The sequence below is a fragment of the Penaeus vannamei genome, chromosome 16 (assembly GCF_042767895.1).
Source record: "Penaeus vannamei isolate JL-2024 chromosome 16, ASM4276789v1, whole genome shotgun sequence".
Lineage (NCBI taxonomy): Eukaryota > Metazoa > Arthropoda > Malacostraca > Decapoda > Penaeidae > Penaeus > Penaeus vannamei.
This window is the reverse complement of record NC_091564.1, coordinates 984,282-1,002,586: the sequence shown is the minus strand read 5'-3', so window position 1 is coordinate 1,002,586 and position 18,305 is coordinate 984,282. Positions and strand designations below refer to the sequence as shown.

At 37.6% G+C, this 18,305-nt stretch overlaps 1 protein-coding gene across 2 annotated transcripts in view; it reads left to right on the top strand.

The window, feature by feature from the left end:
• Positions 1 to 17,940, top strand: part of Bre1 (E3 ubiquitin-protein ligase Bre1) — a 26,167-nt gene extending 8,227 nt beyond the window's left edge. The window contains exons 3-19 of one of the 2 annotated variants that reach the window (XM_070130987.1): positions 848 to 1,034; positions 2,215 to 2,406; positions 4,104 to 4,225; positions 4,743 to 4,988; positions 6,131 to 6,256; positions 6,415 to 6,588; positions 7,547 to 7,804; positions 9,246 to 9,362; positions 10,677 to 10,841; positions 11,148 to 11,305; positions 13,232 to 13,370; positions 13,764 to 13,892; positions 14,362 to 14,553; positions 15,581 to 15,773; positions 15,924 to 16,018; positions 16,165 to 16,293; positions 16,775 to 17,940. In XM_070130987.1, coding sequence (XP_069987088.1) covers positions 848 to 1,034; positions 2,215 to 2,406; positions 4,104 to 4,225; positions 4,743 to 4,988; positions 6,131 to 6,256; positions 6,415 to 6,588; positions 7,547 to 7,804; positions 9,246 to 9,362; positions 10,677 to 10,841; positions 11,148 to 11,305; positions 13,232 to 13,370; positions 13,764 to 13,892; positions 14,362 to 14,553; positions 15,581 to 15,773; positions 15,924 to 16,018; positions 16,165 to 16,293; positions 16,775 to 16,924 — 2,772 coding nt within the window. In that variant the 3' untranslated portion in view covers positions 16,925 to 17,940. Of the gene's footprint in view, positions 1 to 847; positions 1,035 to 2,214; positions 2,407 to 4,103; positions 4,226 to 4,742; positions 4,989 to 6,085; positions 6,257 to 6,414; positions 6,589 to 7,546; positions 7,805 to 9,245; positions 9,363 to 10,676; positions 10,842 to 11,147; positions 11,306 to 13,231; positions 13,371 to 13,763; positions 13,893 to 14,361; positions 14,554 to 15,580; positions 15,774 to 15,923; positions 16,019 to 16,164; positions 16,294 to 16,774 lie in introns of both variants that reach the window. The other variant, XM_070130986.1, reaches the window with a different exon arrangement.
• The last annotated feature ends 365 nt before the right edge of the window (positions 17,941 to 18,305 follow it).

The window sequence follows — 18,305 nt, the reverse complement described above, 5'->3', positions numbered from 1 at the left end:
TGAAGACCAATACTATGTTTGTAGAAAGAAACTATGCATTTGTATACTGTCAAAGGGTAATGGAGCCATTTTCTCCATGTTTAGCCTAGTTTTTGCTTTGATAAATACAAATGGTGCTATCCACCTTCATAGGTGATGCATTGGTGACAAACATGCGATGTATGAATATAAAAGCTATTAGATGTGTACTGTTATAATCATTGTATGGTTTATATTCATAGCAATAGTTACATTATTTCATTGTCACCATGAATTATCATCATATACCCACTAGTGCCCAGAATCTGCCCGTGCGCTGGCCACGGCCTGCTGTGGAATAGGAGCACAAGCTCTGATCCAGCGTCACACTGGCAGGACATACGGCAATGTTTATTTTTCCGGGTGTCTCGTGTTGGACACCCTTCGTAAATGGGTTAAGATGTATGCAATAGTTCAAGTTATGTTTTAATTTTGAAATGTGGCAGTGTGGGTCATAGGCAAAGTGGTAAGGACAGTCATCAGATAGTCATAAAGAAATTCTTTGCTGATCTTGGAGTCTAAGACTGCTTAAAGACGGTCCTAAAATTTTTATTAGAAAATTCTTAGGCATTTACTTCCCCTGTATTTTTAAAGATACTCTTTGAGATTATTGTTGTGATATGAAAAGAAAATAGTTCTCAGTGCAGTATCAACACAATGCTAACTTTACTAATATATACCTTTATAGTTGTCCAATTTATCTGTTTTTTTTTAATGTTTATTGTTGTGGCATATAGGGATTGTTAAAGGGATTCCATACTGTATTTGAAGTAAAAGTAAAAATAATTTAAAAAGAAGACTTCATGCAACTGTATCTTCCTCCACACAGCGTCTAGAGCAAAGGAAGAGACTTGAGGAAGACCTCCGAAGCAGGATAGAGCAGCTAGAGAAGCGTCAAACTCAGAGCGACGATGTGTTGACTGTCATCAACCGGTACTGGAACCAGTTCAATGAAGACATTCGACTTATGTTGCAGCGATTTGATGCGGAGACTGCTGATGAATCAGAAACGAGAAGTGAGTTGATGTTTGCATTTTCCTTGTAATCATAGATGTATACTAAAATACTTACATATGTTGTGGTTTTGTAATATGCAGTAATGTACCTATGATGCAAAGGATTTACTAGTAGGAAAATTTGGTGTTTAAACTGCAGTTTCACTCTACATATTTATATGTGGTATCACAAACTTGCGAAAGAGCCTATCTGTCCATTCATTTTTTGTCCTTGTTTTTCCTTCCTTATTTATTTTTTCTTTTGGAGAAATGCATACATATATAGATATTTAGATAAAATTTTATTATAGCAGATATAAGAAAAAAAAACAAATTGCCATAGCTATCCCCAAGAGTTGACCACGTGGGTGGTAATTGCTGTCTTAAGTCAGGTTTAAAAGATAGGGGAGTGAGATTGCAACTTTGTTTTTTCATTATACTGGGGAATTTTGTTTATATACTTTCAAGATAAGTACTTGTCAATGTATGTAGGGAACATTTGATATAATTACAAACTGTATTTTTTAAATTCTACCTTTGTACAACATGAATGATGGCCATGAATTGGTACACATGCACGTACACACACTCAGACGCACGCACATGCAAGTACACACTTGGACACACTCTCTCTCTCACTCTCTCACTCTCTCACTCTCACTCACTCACTCACTCACTCACTCACTCACTCTCTCACTCTCACTCTCACTCTCACTCTCTCACTCTCACTCTCACTCTCACTCTCACTCTCACTCTCACTCTCACTCTCTCACTCCCTCACTCCCTCACTCCCTCACTCCCTCACTCCCTCACTCCCTCACTCCCTCACTCCCTCACTCCCTCACTCCCTCACTCTCTCACTCTCTCTCTCTCTCTCTCTCTCTCTCTCTCTCTCTCTCTCTCTCTCTCTCTCTCTCTCTCTCTCTCTCTCTCTCTCTCTCTCTCTCTCTCTCTCTTTCTCACTCTCTTTCTCACTCTCACTCTCTCTCTCTCTCTCTCTCTCTCTCTCTCTCTCTCTCTCTCTCTCTCTCTCTCTCTCTCTCTCTCTCTCTCTCTCTCTCTCTCTCTCTCTCTCTCTCTCTCTCTCTCTCTCTCTCTCTCTCTCTCTCTCTCTCTCTCTCTCTCATATTCAGTCTATTTGTATATTTATTTAAAGCATTAACCTTTTTATGTATATTACATCTATCTAATTTCTTTACAGATGAGAGTGAGGCCACAACATCTTTCTTGACGCAGCTCTCCACCTGGGACCGAGAGGAGTTAGATGAGAAGCTTGTGAACAGGGTCCAGGTGTCCAAGCGAGCTGTGGCCAAGATTGTTCAAGCCTTTGACCGTCTGCACCAGCGCAATGAGAAGGTTGCGCGTGCACTCAAGGGGGAGGGCATGGAAGGAGGTATGTAGGGAGGGGGAGTCAATTTTCCTTCTTTTTTATCCTTGCTGTCATGAAAGAGAGATAAGTGTTTAGGAGTGAAAGTATTTAGTCAGTGAGATTGATAAAAGCATCTATGATTCGAGTGATATGATCCTTATGGCGTGAAAAATTTTTGGCTTGAGGGCTGAGTACTTTGAACATGCTGTCATGGAAAAATTTGGCTGATGGCAGGAGTAATGGGAATGACTTCTGATGAGTGCATGAAGCTCTTGGGTGATTAGACTTCGTGGGCATTTAGAAAGGGGCTCTTGCATTATTCCTATTGGTAATTGATTGTAGAATATATTGTTTGTGAGCCATGAGTGCTGGCTCAAGGGGAGACATTATTTCCATACTCAGGACCCTGGTCTTGCCTGCCATGACTTGTAGGGCAGGGGGTATTGCAGAAAATTGAATATCATGAAAGGGAATGAAATGACAGATTAACTGTTTCACGGGTCACCAGTAAAACACGGCTTGTCGTAATCATTTATTTCGACCTGAAATAGCCTTAACATTAACACATGCACATGCAAACATATCCCATGCATTGATCAGAAAAAGTACAAATTAATTATATAGAATCATGCACATCACTTGAAATCTATTCCTATAATTATAATGCTTATTTTTAGTTTTCATATGTTAAATTCACTTTCTTAGGAAAAGACTTACACAAGATATAATATCACAACACATTTTACGCAATGTCACATTATTAAATTCCATGAAATGGAATAACCTTGAAACATTTTAATTTAACATAACACTTACAACATTGCCTCATCTGGTGAGTGTGAAGTATCATTCCTTATAAACAGAATAAGTGATCTCTATAAACAACATGTCACTCTGCTACTTAAAACTGAGAAGACAATTTTGTCGTATTCAAATCAACTGTATTTCTTCAGCTTCATCAACTATCAGATCATGAGTTTTGGGAATAAACATCAACTGTAAACATGAAAAGCAAACACTCCTGATTACACTTGATTACTTGCAAATATTATGTACAATATAACAAAACATACCCTATGATACAACTGCATATTCCATGCTACCACAAATGACAAAATAAAGGATGCCATCCTACAAATTAATGTCAAATAAAACACCATGCGATTCCTTGTTGACTTCCATCGCCACCCATGCGCTTCCAAAATTTTTCCCATCATGCTCAGCAAAATAACAAAATATCAACATGCGTGAAATAAGAGAGAAAATAATAAAATATCATTAGTCCATGCAAACTAATGATACAATAACTAAATGTTACTTATTATTCTTATTATTATTGCACTGACTTATGGACTACCTTGATTGATGACAAGGAGTCTGTCATAAGATAACATCTGGATACAACATATTAAATGACAAATACAGACATTTGAAAATGGACAAAAAAAAAAAAAACATTTAGAATATGAGTGTGACCACTCAAGTAACTCAGATTTTGGGCCACATGGGGGCAGTGAAGCACCTGGATCCAAGGGTTTAAGATAGTCTGTAAGCCAGAGACCTTTTATTTTCTAATATATTTGTAATTATACTTCATCATTATATTCTTATTTATTAATTGGTTTCATATTGCTAGCTGGTCATTGAACAACCTTTTACAATTGAGAATGTTACTCCTTTAAGTTTTTCAAAATCTTGAAACTTCCTCACTTGACCGACAGAGGCACCCCCATCCTTGGAGGAGGGAGTGAGGGAGCTCAATGGAGAGTTGCAGCAAGAGAACAAGAATCTTCAAGCTCAGAATCTCTCCTTCCATGAAAGACACCACCTAATGTGTCTGAAGGTAAGGAAACAGTTAATTGTTGAGTTCCTTGTTTTTTATAGAGAATAAAAATTTAAAGTGTAAGGACCACATTTAGCCTGTTTGCATCTCATACCTTTTTTGGGCTGTTGTACATTCATGCTCAGCCAACAGATGATATAAAGTTATATTGTTGGTGCTTGCTTGTTTATGCAATCACTTAAATTACAATATATACCACCATTTACAAGTAAATTTATTTGATATTTAATTTTATTGAATTATTTAAGACATATTTATATTGAGCTAAAGCCAATATGAATCTGATGTTGCTCATGGACACCAAGTGATAATGTATAGTAAAAATTATATACATCCTAGAATATTTACGTAAGAGATGTTTTTTAAAAGTTTTTCTAATTTAGCATTGTATCCTGTAAAGAAAAAAAAATAGGGTGGACGTTATATTGTATATTTATTTATTGTTATGATGATTATTTTTTTTTCAGAATATGCTTCCTCTGTAGAAATGATTTATCCTATTTTTTAAAAATTATAGGTAGCAGAACTGGAGGAGAAACTCCAGGCTATGGACACAGAAAAGGCTGAAATGCAAAACCGCATTGAGGACATGGAATATGACCTCAATAAAACCCGTTCTCGCTGTGAGAAGGTGGAGACGCACCTGGCGGAGACCTGTCAGAAACTGAAGGCCATGCAAGATGATGGAGGTGGAGGTGTGGGCAATAAGGGAACAGGGAATGGGGTACCGGGGAAGATTACACCTGCCATAACGTCTAAGAAAGTGAGTGCAGGCATATCTTTGCTCTTTGGTGTTTGTATATATATATTTGTGGAGATATATGGGTGTTTGGTCACTTACATGTTTTCAAACATCTTTCTTATTTGAATATTGGTTATATGTAATTTTCTTGCATTTTAGAAGTTTCGAAATGTTTCATATTTACTTTCATTTGTATTTGAATTTCAAATTATTATTCAGTTGTGATTAAGTTGAAATCTATTTTTCCTCAGTTATGAATTTTTTATATGTTAGCCCTTTCAGTGTTTTATTAATTTGTATATATTTATGTTAACTTTGCTCTTGTTTTATACATTATAAGTACAGTTATCCTTAGTTCCATACCTATGTTCTAAAGATATTACTTTTCTTTAATGGTGAAGATCCCCAAACAGTATCCTAAGTTAGTTTCTGTACAGACAAGGATGAAGAATAAAAACAAAGACCTTTTATGCCACTAAGGTACTAAGCAGGACCTATGTTTTATGTGAGGACTCCAGTGATGCAAGAGCTATTTAACGCAAGCTCCAGTGGTGAAGATGTCCATGATCACGTAACCCAGCTCCAAGCACGAAAGATATCAAAAGTCAATAAGAGTAATGCCGTTTTGCCATCTTCTCCCCTAGTTAATTTTTTAAGATCTTTGTAGTGCTTTTCTTTCTCAAAATTGGCGTGAGTAGTGATCCAGTTTATCTCTCAGTTATAAAGTAATTGTTGTGTATATAAGTATTTGCTTTAAAAGTTGCCCTTTTGGTTTTTGACCCTTTCAGCTTTGTAGCTTTTAATTTCCCAGGTCGTTGTGTTTAGAGGGTATGTCCCGTTAGTCTTCTCTGCCCTGTCACTCTTTAAGCTTTAGCTTGGAAGGTCTTCGTCACTGCTATTAATCTCCATCCATCTTGTCGTAATTAACTTAATAATTAACTTTTAACTCCTCTTTTCATGCCTTTAAATTTTAGTATTTACATAGTGCATTCAACATCGTGAAGAAGGGAACACTGAAGGGGTTAAGGACGCGATTTTGGTTGTTATTATTTGTTATTCACTTTCTTTTTTTTTTTCTTTTTTCACCTTTCTTTCTTCCCTTGGTTTGGTGAATCTAGACCTTGCCCAGCAGCTATAGGTCCAGTTTAATTTGTCCGCCCCAGATGGAGGAGCTGGCGAGTGAAGTGGAGGAGCTCAGGGAACTCAGCGCCAAACGTCTTGACGAGCTGGAAAAGAAGACCAACGAACACAAGGAAGCCCTCAAGGAAGTGGAGCGCCTGAAGATGGATGTTAGATGCTTGCATACATTGTTTTTCTTCCCCCTGTATTAGGGTTGTAATGTGATCATCTTCATGGGATACTGGACAGTTTTGTTACGAGAAAAATGTAAGAAAAGTTTAGTAAGACGGCATACTCAGATATAAACACAGATTTTTTTTACCCACAGCTGCGACAGCTGCCAGAGAGTGTCATTGTGGAAACCACCGAGTACAAGTGTTTGCAGTCACAGTTTTCTGTTCTGTACAATGAGTCAATGCAACTGAAGACCCAGCTGGAAGAGACCCGGGCACAGCTTCAGAACAGCAAGAATGCTCATCTTAGGCAGATTGAGCAGATGGAAGTAAGTCTTGGGGAAGGAACTTACCTCTGGTTCTTTTCTAGAGTTGTTTAATATCCTGCTTAAGAATCATTTTGTGTAAGTAGATTGAATGAAAATTAACCCCTTGGATCTGGATGACATTGCGGGTGATGGGTGACGTGAACAAAGCGGCAAGAGCGAAGGCCAGGGTGACGGAAAAGACTCGCCACGAGTGTACAAACCTCTTGGAGTGTGATTTTGACTCATTTGGCGCTTAGAGGTGGGCTTTAGCATTATTCCTATTGATAAATGAATGTGGAATGTAACGTGTGTAAGCAGTGATTGGAAGAGTGCCGGCTCTAGTTAGGATGCCATTTTCATGCTGCACACTGTATTCCTGGCCGCTGTGACCGGCGGCGTGGGTTGTATTACGTAAAATTAAAAATTACAATAAAATGAGATATATGACACAAATAACCAAATGTTCCATTTATTTCTTTTCTTGCACTGAGCTATTTACTATATAGAGAGATGATCTAGAGTCTGTGCAAGGAAGATAAGTAATTACCATCTGGATAAAGCAAATCAGAAGATAAATATGGACATTGGAAAATGGCGGTTAAGCTATATAAGTTTTCACAACATAACTTCTCATAGGGGAAGCAGAGTCTTGTCACCGCTCATGGTGGTTCGTGCGCACCCGGCCTATGCGCTGCACGCCCGGGATGCTGGCCACTTTTGTAACCATTGCAACCGGATCCAGGGGGTTAGATATAGAAAAAGCAGTAAAGGTTAAGTAATCTTTTTCACTGAGTTAAATTACTGAGAAAGGATTATGTTTTGTCAGTTTTACATAATTATTATGCAATAGGTGGTTCCACATTGTTGGAAATTTTTGAGAAGTTAAAATTTGCTATGCAACAAAGAAAAATATAAAGAAAAGAGTTTAGTTATTAGAAAATAAGAGCAAAAGTTCACCCAAAGTTATCTGATTTTCCAGAGTGAGGAACTAACCTCACAGAAGAAGTTGCGTACAGAAGTGATACAGCTAGAGGACATGCAGGCGCAAGTGCGGAAAGAGTATGAAATGTTAAGAATCGAGTTTGAGCAGAACCTGGCGGCTAATGAGCAGACTGGTCCCATCAACCGCGAAATGAGGCACCTGATCACCTCCCTCCAGAACCACATCACTCAGCTCAAAGGGGAAATCCACAGGTACAAGAGGAAATACAAGGAATCTGCCTCAGAGACTAGTAAGGTAAGCACTGAGATGCCATGGTGTAAACAGTAGCTTTTGTATTGTATGTTTGTGATGACAAGATCTATTAATCCATTGCTGCTTGGATGGCAAAAATACATTTTTAGTCCGCCGTTAGTTTAGATAATTAGTTTTGTTACATGTAGATGGCTCTATGAAAGCTTATTCACCAAGATGTCAATTACTTGTTATAGATGATCTCAGCCCTATACCCTTTTCCTGGATTTTTGGAAAGATTTTATTTATTGCTTGTTAGTGCTTTTTATTGATAAGACTAAAGAGATATTATTTCCAATAGTAATGATAGCAGTAATGATATTAGTTTTATTAGAAATAAAAAAAAAATCCTGGAATGGAGATATCAGGTGATATCAAGTAGGCTTACCAATTGATTCCTTGTGACTGAGTGCTTTTGATACAAAATTTGTAAAACAAAACCATATTTAACTTGTCCATAAAGGGTTAACCCAGTTACGATGGGTGTCCCACGTATGAGATACCCGTGAAAAAAAAAAATTGCCAGGCGTCCTGGCAGTGTGACGCTGTATCCGGGCTCGTTCTCCGCCTCAGCAGCGGGCTGCGGCTGGTGCACGGGCAGATTCCGGGCAAGCCCCGCACGCCGATTTTGTAGCCACCTGGAAACTTTTATTTTCGGCTTCAAAATATACCAGTGTTAGTGGGTTAAGAGAAGAGATTAGGGAAGTGATTTTTAATTGGAAAGTAAGACATTGAAATGGAGGACCTTTGATGCACTCAGCTATAAATCCTACATTCTTATTTATGCAACAGTCTAGACTTTGTGGCTAGGCTTGAGCTGTGTATAACCAGTCCACCCATTGCAAGTCACGACAAGTATATAACTTGTTAGCTATATTTTTGGCTGTTGGAGATGGTACTAGAATGATTAAAATTCTTTATCCTCCTTCCAATTTGTAATTGTTAACTCCACCAAGGAGGTTATGTATTTGGTGTGATGGTTATTTAGTTTGTTTGTTGATTAGCAGGATAGCTCATAAAGTTATGAATAGATTTTTATGATTCTTTTAACCAGAGGTGTGTCTTAGCCCAAATTAGATGCCATTGAATTTTGGTTGTGATTGGGATAATGATCTAGATCCAGGGATTTTTTAAAGGATTCATTAGCTGTGCGAGCTGGGGAAACATGTCACCAGTGTACTTGAGAAAGAGGTTATTTCAATGTAATTCTTCCAGTATACTGAAGAGAAAGAGGGGATTTGAATGTAATTCTTCGAGTGTGAATATTTTTATTACATCAGTGACTGTTACCATGGCAGATGTATGCACTCTCTGAGTGCTTGTAATTCATTTTTATTTTGCTTTTTTATTTTTATTTCTGTATGTGTATTTTGAATGATAACTGCATCAGCATTTTTATAGAAAAAAAAATTATTAATCACATTTTTCTTTTCATTTCTTACAGCTAAAGCGAGAGGTTGAGGAGCTTCACCAGAAGCTGGCAGTCAGACAGAGGAGTGCGAGTGTGAGTGAACGGCAGGACAGTGTGAGCAGTGATCGAGGGGATGGACTGAAGGAGCAGGTAGGCAGAGCACACTTTTTGAGATCTGTGCATTTGTGTGGCTTGTTGAAAGAAGTGAGACCCATCCTTGGTGGTTGGGGGAAAGGGGAAGGAGGGAGTAGAGAAGGTCGAGTGTAACTTAGATTTGCAAAAGGGTCAGGTCATGAGAGGGATAAGGGAGAGTGGTGGGAAAAAACGAAAAACAAACAAACTATTTTTGCTTCTTTACAGTCTAGAACACATGATGCACTAAGATGGAATAAATAAGACCCCCCAAATAATTATCATCTTGTATCAGGAACACCAGTATAAATTTAGGAATATGAGTTAAATATGAGAAAATCATGAATATGTAGAAGCAAACTCCTAGGGGGGAATTATATTTGGTGTTCATAAAGTGAAAATGCAGACCTTGCGTAAAAAATGAAGTTCAGAAAATGAGATAGAAACCTGCAGGTATAACCTCATAACCTGGAGGAATAAAATATCTTACTGTCACAACATATTAAAAAGTATGGCAAATATAAATCTTAGCAAAGGATAATACTGAAAAATACAAATTAGTCTCTTAGTATTAAAGATAAAATGCTTGTATTGGGAGTGAGTGGTCATGTGTGCTAAGGTGATGAACAAAACCCCAGCTTGTGGCACGGGTGTCTATGAATACCACCTGGAGATGGCTTCTCTTACCCTACTATCCCTCTATGTCCCCACCAAACCATCTCACAGTCTCATTCCACACTCCATCCTTTAGGACCTCCTGGCATGCTAAATGGAACTTTTGTTTTTCCCTTGCATTTTATATCTATATGCATATAAATGTATAATGCACTATAGATTATAAAGAGTCAATTTTAAACTTTGATGCTTCACTATTTAGTATCTATTTGATTTGTGAGACGAAATTTCTGGTGTATACATTTGAGTTTATCAGATATTTAAGACCTTGTAAAGATTGAATATTTGCAAGTATAGGTGGCTAGGGGACTAGATGACTGAAGAATTTTGGTCTTTATGAATTATTACATGCCACAACTTTTTATGGAAAAACTGGAGACCACAGCAACATTGTGTTCCAAATAGCTTTATACCTGCACAAAGTGATTATTTCTTGCTTACCTTCACATCACTGAAGTGGAAGTATAATTGGAAAGTATGTATGTAATAGATGGAACATGGGAAATACTTTCCCATGGTTCTAGGATTGTTCTCAGGTTATTTTCTATTATTAGAATGGGACACCAATCTGGGAATGTACTTTAGTTCAAGATACTTGAATTGAGGAAAAGTCTTTTGGAAGTGCTTTATTAACAGAACTTGGTCCTGGTCCCACAGGTGGTAAAGGAGGAAGGTAGTGAGTCATGTGATTCCTCTGGGCCTCCCACTTCCTCCAACCAGCAGTCCTCAGTCCCAGCAGGTGCAGGAGGACCTGCTGGCGAGGATAAATCTGCTGAGGGCGGCATTGACGTCAAGAAGGAGGAAGGAGACGAAGAGACCAAGGTACGGTTGTTAGAATTATTTGATTAGTTTATGCACTGATGATAGGGGTTGTCTTAAAATAGTAAAGAAAATAAAAGAAAGCCTCTGAAAGGCATAGATATATGTTCTCAAGTCAAGTTTATTAGAGCAAGTTGTCTATGCTGTATAATCTATTTTTCTTTTATGCTTTATTGTCACTGCTAAAATATGAAAATATTTTGTATTAACACATGAAAATTTTGTTTATTTAAAAATACTACTTTTTTCAAGTGTTTCTGGGTCCTTTTACTAAATTTCAACTAAAGGGAAGCATTCTCATTCTCACAGGATAATGAAGAAGGAGGGGACAAGAAGGATGACAAGATAAAGAAGGAAGTGAAGAAGGAGGGGAAGGAAGGAAAGGAGAGCAAACAGGGTGGAGCAGCTGCCTCAGCCAAGGACACCAGAGAGAATGAGATCATCCGTAACCTCAAATCAGAGCATAAGTGAGACTAATAGCTTTTTGAGTTATTCATTCTATATGCCTGCTTGCCTTGCCATTAGTATTCTCATCTTCTGTTTTCCTCCCATGCACACTGGAGCCTCTTGAATTCTTAATTTTTTTTTCTAGTCAGGATTTATTGCTGCACTTATGATTATGATAATAATTGTAGTAACATAAGTTTAACCCTTGAAGTTTGATTGGCCATGATAGAGCAGAGCCGCAGAAAACTACCAGGCTATTTTTCCGATTTTTTCTGCTGTCAGTGGGAGGTAGGGAGTATGAGGAAGTGATTTTGGTACTATTTGGCAAGTTTCTTTCAGCTTCATCCCCCAAACCCACCCCAATTACCCTACCCTCTTGTGCTCCTTCGTCTCCCTGAGCCAATTATACAAGTGGATCCTGGTTCTGTCCCCACATCTTTTCTCTTTGTGAATGAAAATAGTAAGTATGAAATAAGAGTTCTTGTAAATTATGGCAAATACAACTGACTACCAACACCCCAACTCCCCCATTCTCTAAGCTACCCCTTCTTCTCCCACAATCAGTACATGTGCTTCTATCATTGGCCCTGCCACTTTTCTATTTGTGAATGAACTTAGTAAATGTGAAATTAGAATCATCAAGGTGTTGGCAAGAAAGAAAGAAAAACAAACAAACTGTAACCAACTTTTTTGTCCCAACAGCTGCAAGAAAGTTCTGATTTTACAGTTTTATAAAGGCAAAGTTTGGATGTAATCAATTGTAGAGCTTAATTTTACACATCACAAAATATGAATTTCGTTATCATATTTCTAAGCATGCAAATAGTGCAACATTGTATATGTGTGAAAGTGAGGGTAGATTGATATGAATATGAATAAAACTTATACAAAAGTTTATTATATCATATAAAAAATTTAAACGCGATATGTAATGGTACGATAGCAAAAAGGGATGATGGAAAGGTCTATGGTTTGGTTGGATCAAATATGCTAAACAGTATTGAAAGTGATATTTCACTCTAACTACATTTCATTCACAAGAAGATGGAGGCAGGAAAACGACTCTTATTGGTTCAGGTAGGGCTGCCATGAGGAGCGAGGGGGCAATATCATTGGTGTGACTTAAGGAAATGTGCCAAACAATACCAAATATTTTAGTGGAGATTACAATTTGTCTAATTCATAATAGAGTCAGGGGAAAAAATCCTCCCAGGTTTTAATAGGCCTTCCATGATCATAGAATAAAAGTGTATGCTCATTCCATGATAAGCCATGATTGTGGCAAATACATCTGAAGGGTTGATGTAAAAATGTAGAAAATTATAAACATGTGCATGTTTTCTGTTTCACTCGACACCAGAACTAGTCTTAGGCTGCCTAATATTTAACAGTACCATCAGGCATTATATGACCAGTTATTTTTTTGTATCCTTGAAGGCATAAGGGACATCACAACTGTAAACTTTGAATTTAGTGTCTCGTTTACCAGTTGTAGATTACTGCAGTCATACCTTTTGAGTAATCAGGGGAAGTCGGTGGTTTAATGCAGTTGCTCTTTATTACATCGCTATGTTAGTTACTTAGACTTCAAAATTTTTAGCCATACCTTCACTAACAGGGAAGGTAGCTCCTGAATATGTTGTTAATAGAGGAAGATTATATAGTTGATAAGTCTAAACAAAACTGACATCTCTTCAAACTAAATAACAATCAGTTTTAAAAACTTTAAAGGAACTAATCAGAGGAATTAATTTTTGTGTACAGTTTGGACATTCACCCAGATTATACTGAGTGGTGCAGTCAGAAAATGGGAAACTTCATTTTGCATCAGTGGCACTGCCAACAGGTCACCGTATTAGAAAGCTTAGGTTACTAGAGTATTGAGATGAAAGCTGTCATCTCATTTGAGGACATGAGCTTACACTTCTTTATCCTTTCCCTTGTAGGAAGGCTGTGAATGACTACCGGGAGCTGAAGTTGCTGCTCGACATGTACAAAGGGGTTGGAAAGGAGCAGCGTGACAAAGTGCAACTCATGGCAGCTGAGAAAAAGGCACGCCAGGAAGTGGAGGAACTGAAGGCTCAGGTGAGGTTTTCAAAGGAGAATAGGACAGATTTTTCTCTACATAATATAGAAATGAGAGGGAAAAGTGATAAGGAAATTTGGTATAGATATTATAATAGATGATGCTAAATATTGTAAGAAGCTTCAATAAAAGAAATGAAGGCTTGTGTAGTATTCAGAGGAAAAATGAGATCATATTATATATATTATGAAACTTGAAAACAGGAGAACACAATAGAATGGGAAAGGAAGAAGTGGGTTTGAAATCCTATCATTCAAAAATTTGCTAGCAGTAATACAGTATTGCTGTGGCTAATTACAGAAAGAGAACATTTTTACGATGACTGTACTGTAATTTACATGCTGATAAATTCATATTCATTATGTTAACATGCAAACCATAAAATATCCCAGGTGAAGAAACTTCAAGAGAGCAAGCGTGAGGAGCGAAAGAAGCTGGCTGATGAGGAAGCCATTCGCAAGATCAAGCAGCTGGAGGAAACTGTGCATCAGCTGCAGAGACAAGTGGCAGCCCAGAAGCAGGTGAGATTTAAAGGTTTTGTTTATTGTGTTTTATTGTTTTTTTTTTATTATTGTTATTCTTATTTATTTGATGTTTGTTTTTTGAGATTTTTTCTTTTTTGGCTTCAGCCAAAATCCTTTAGTTATTTTCTTTCTGGTATTAGGACCTCCTCTCTTTTCATCTTCATCATCTCCCACAACCCCCTTCTCTCCTTTGCACAATTCTTTATTCCTCTCTTTCTCACATCCTTTCTGTTTCTCCTTTGTAGAAAAGGTATGAATGGGAATGAATAGGTTCACAGTGCAAGAGATGGTGTTATTAATGTCTCATTTTTTGAAGATACTCATTCTCATTCAGTGAACACTTGCTCCTTTCCCTGCCTCCCCTTCACACCATCTGTCCTGCCTCCTTCCTTTTCCCGCCTCCTTCCTTTTCCCCCCGTCTCCCTGGAAAAGTTAATGCCATGTTCTTCTATGTGTCTGCTCACAGGAAGAGGAGACCCTGCTGAATGAGATGGAGGTCACGGGCCAGGCCTTTGAAGACATGCAGGAACAGAACATTCGCCTGATCCAACAGCTGCGGGAGAAGGATGATGCCAACTTTAAGCTGATGTCAGAGAGGATAAAGTCCAACCAGATCCACCAGCTTGCAAATGAGGAGAGGAATGTCCTGCAGGAACAGGTAAGAAGCAGGGAGTACAATTGTAGAAGACATTAGCTTTTACAAGGATGTAAGTATAATTAGGTTGTTAACACTCAAAGAACATGTGTTCTTAGTATTTACAAATGCAGTTTCACACACTTCTATGAATATGCAAACTTAAATTGCCCCCTTAACCCACTCACGCCGGGTGTCCAATATCTGAGGCACCTGAATAAAATAAACACCGCGTGTCCCGCCAGTGTGACACTGTGTCGGGGTCGCGCTCTGACTCAACAGCGGGCTGTGGCTGGCGGGCGGACAGACTTCGGGGAAGCTCTGCCCGCCAATTTTGTAGCTGCCCTAATTTTTTATTTTGGCTACAAAATGTACCCGGCGTGACTGAGTTAATCGTACTATCAGTCTTTACTGCGTACAGAATTGGTTACTTTAAAAGTTTTGTGGCCTAGCCTGGCCACAGTCTAGACTATGGATAGGCCTCAGCTGTGAACAGCTGGCTCACCTGCTGCAAGTCATGATGTATTTACATATCATAGGCTGTAATGTCATGACAGCTCTAGCCGTCACTGTCCCAAATGAATTACCACGTTATTGTACTATACACATGAAAAATTTTCATAGTAAGACTATGTTAATAAAAACAGGGAAGAAAAATAGAAGAAAAGGAAGAAAAAAATGTGTTACCTTCTGCAGGTGCACAGTAATTTTGAATTTTCAAGATTAAGATTTCTGCCATTAAGAAAATTGCAGATGCCAAGCACAGAATCTAATAATGGTTACTGTTGTTGAATAAAGTGTTGTTTAAATTGGAAATGTAAATTTAGATCTTATGCACAATTTTTTTCCAAATCAATAATCATGGCAGCAAATACTGTTACCATTACAAATATTGTTGTTAACATTATAGTTGTGTAATTTCATTTTATTTTATATACTTTGGTTTAGCCTAAACAAGTGATAACAGATGAATGAGCTACATGCTAACTCAAAAACAGTAAACATATTAATATGATTTAACAACCTCTAAATGACAACCATTTTATTGCAGACAAACACCCTAACAACACAAGTGGAAGCCCAAAACCAAGTGGTGCGCAAACTTGAGGAGAAGGAACGTCTTCTCCAAAACACCCTGGCTACGGTAGAGAAAGAATTAAGTCTAAGACAACAGGCTCTTGAAATGCATAAGAGGAAGGCCATAGAATCAGCTCAGTCTGCAGCTGATTTGAAGTTACATTTAGGTAAAGTGGAGTAATTTCAAGATTTTTTTTTTTTTTTGTGTGTGTGTGTGTGTGAGTAGGAGGGAGAGTACAAAATTAGACACTGGAATAGGATGTTGGATAATTTTCCGAATTTAGTGTCTCATTTTTTTTTTTGTTCTCCTCCATCAGAGAAATATCATGCACAGATGAAGGAAGCACAACAAGTAGTGGCAGAGAAGACCATGGCACTGGAACAAGAGGCCTTTAAGTACCGAAGGGTCCAGGTGCGTGTGAGATTACACATTGTTATCGGTTATTGTTACGTGTTCTGAAGCAACTGTGTCTTTACTCTTCTTTGTCTTTTTAAAAGCTGAAAAGAGGGATTGTCACTATTGCCAAAGAAACTCTTTAAATTGCTATGTCATTGCAGGAGGAGATAGCAAGTCTTCGGCGGAAGGTGGAGAGAGCCAAAAAGTTCGAGATGGCGGATAGGGCGGATGAGGTGCTCATGGAGGAGATTAGAGAATACAAAGACACACTCACTTGTCCGTCTTGCAAGGTAAGGAAGTTGGCATGGCATTTGCCCAAGAAAGGTTCAATATTATTTTATATGGGGAGGCGGGTGGAATACTGTTATCTAATATGGTCAGACCAAGTCAATTACAAAACAAGGCTGTAATGTCACCCAGTCATGGCTCATGGAGAGTACACGCCACAGTTGTTTATTGATGGAAATAATGAAAAAGTGCCTTCCTAAACACCAAATCAGTCAAATCTACCCCCAAGAGCTTTGTGCACATGATGACTTATCTTTTAACCCGGCCTTCAGCTGAAATGCTCATGAGGACAAGTTTGTGTCATTCTGAGCCACAGCCAGATTTCCCCATGATGGCATGTTGACATCACCTACACCTCAAGCCAAATGTTTTCATGAAGTGAAGTGATGGTCACGTCATCCAGATTGTAGTTGTTAACTGATTTATGTTACCTGAATGACCTCCATTATTATTTATTTTTTAAATGTACATTATTTTTTGCAGGTGAAAAGAAAAGATGCTGTCCTTGTGAAGTGTTTCCACGTGTTCTGCTTTGATTGTTTGCGAACGAGGTACGAGACAAGGCAGAGGAAGTGCCCTAAGTGCAATGCTGCCTTTGGGGCTAATGACTACCATCGTCTGTATCTGACCTAGCACGTCTGTTGGCTTAAATTATATTTCCTAATATTAATGTTATTATTATCATTATTAATTTTATTTTTACTTAATTTTCTTCAACTTTCGAAGAGTGAAAAAGTGCTCAAGAGTAAGCTTATTTGTTATGGACGAGAAATATTTTTTCAACAAAGTAAATAAAATTGAAAATTCCATTTAAGAGCTTTAGGAAATGTGTGTACGCTGTAAAGAATTATGATAAGGTACATGCAAACAAGGAAAAGATTGATGAATTGATTTCGTCTCTTGAGGCAGACCTCTTTTGTCATAAAAAAATATTTGTAGCGGGAGGAATACATTTTAAGAATCCTGTGGACTGATTTTCTATAGTGTTTTTTGTTTTATACAGTAGAGCATATGTGTTCATGTTGCTGTTAAAAATGGCGGGGGTTTATCACTGGAGTTGTGAGAATGATGTACAAGCAATATACATTTTTTTTTCTTTTCTATTCTATTTCTTTATGCTGAATTGTTCATGATGTCACTGGACATCATATATATCCTTTTCTCACAGCTTCATGAGGAATACGAGAGAGAGCGAAGAGTGAACGAGAGAGAAAATAGCATTCCAGATTAGATGTTCCATAACACTGATTGAACAACTGACACCTTGCAATTACAAGGCAGTTGCATTCAAAGCAATTATTCCTTTAATGATGGTACACTAAGCAAGAAGATCCTGAAAAGGCATTTTGTGCCCCATTTTTTCATTTTGATTAGGGCAAAGCCTAGACCTGGCACTGGATCTCGTTTTTATTTATGAAATTTTGTACTTTTAACATGGTCTTCATAAGCTTGATGATTTTCATACATTTACAGCTTAAGAATGTAAAGCATTATACATTAAAGGAGCACTTATTTACCAGTGAAGGTAATAATTGTTTATAAAATTGTATCAATTTTCATACATATTTCAGAAAATATTTAGGTATTAAAAATGTTGTAATGCCATACATCATAATGTATTGGATGTCAATTACAAAATAAATGTTTATTGTGGTAGTTTCCTTTTACCTTTTTATTTATTGCAGAATTATTTTGCAGGATGGTTTTATATGACTCTTCAGCAGTTAAATATTTCATGTCATACAAACCTTTTTACCATAAAAAAGAAAAAAAAAATTACTGCAGTGTAAACATTAGCAACATATTCAAAATATAGGGATAGGGAGATGTAAAAAGAAGTTTTTTTGGTTCATAAGGTGATGTGTATGGTTTTCCAGAATGTTCTATGGTCAAAAACAAATGCACAAGACCTCAAAGGCCATACAGCACTATGATAGTATTGTGGCAAAAGTTGTAAAAATGTATTAACGATTAGGACAACATGCGTTAGATGTAAAAGGTTGTAGAGTTCTAT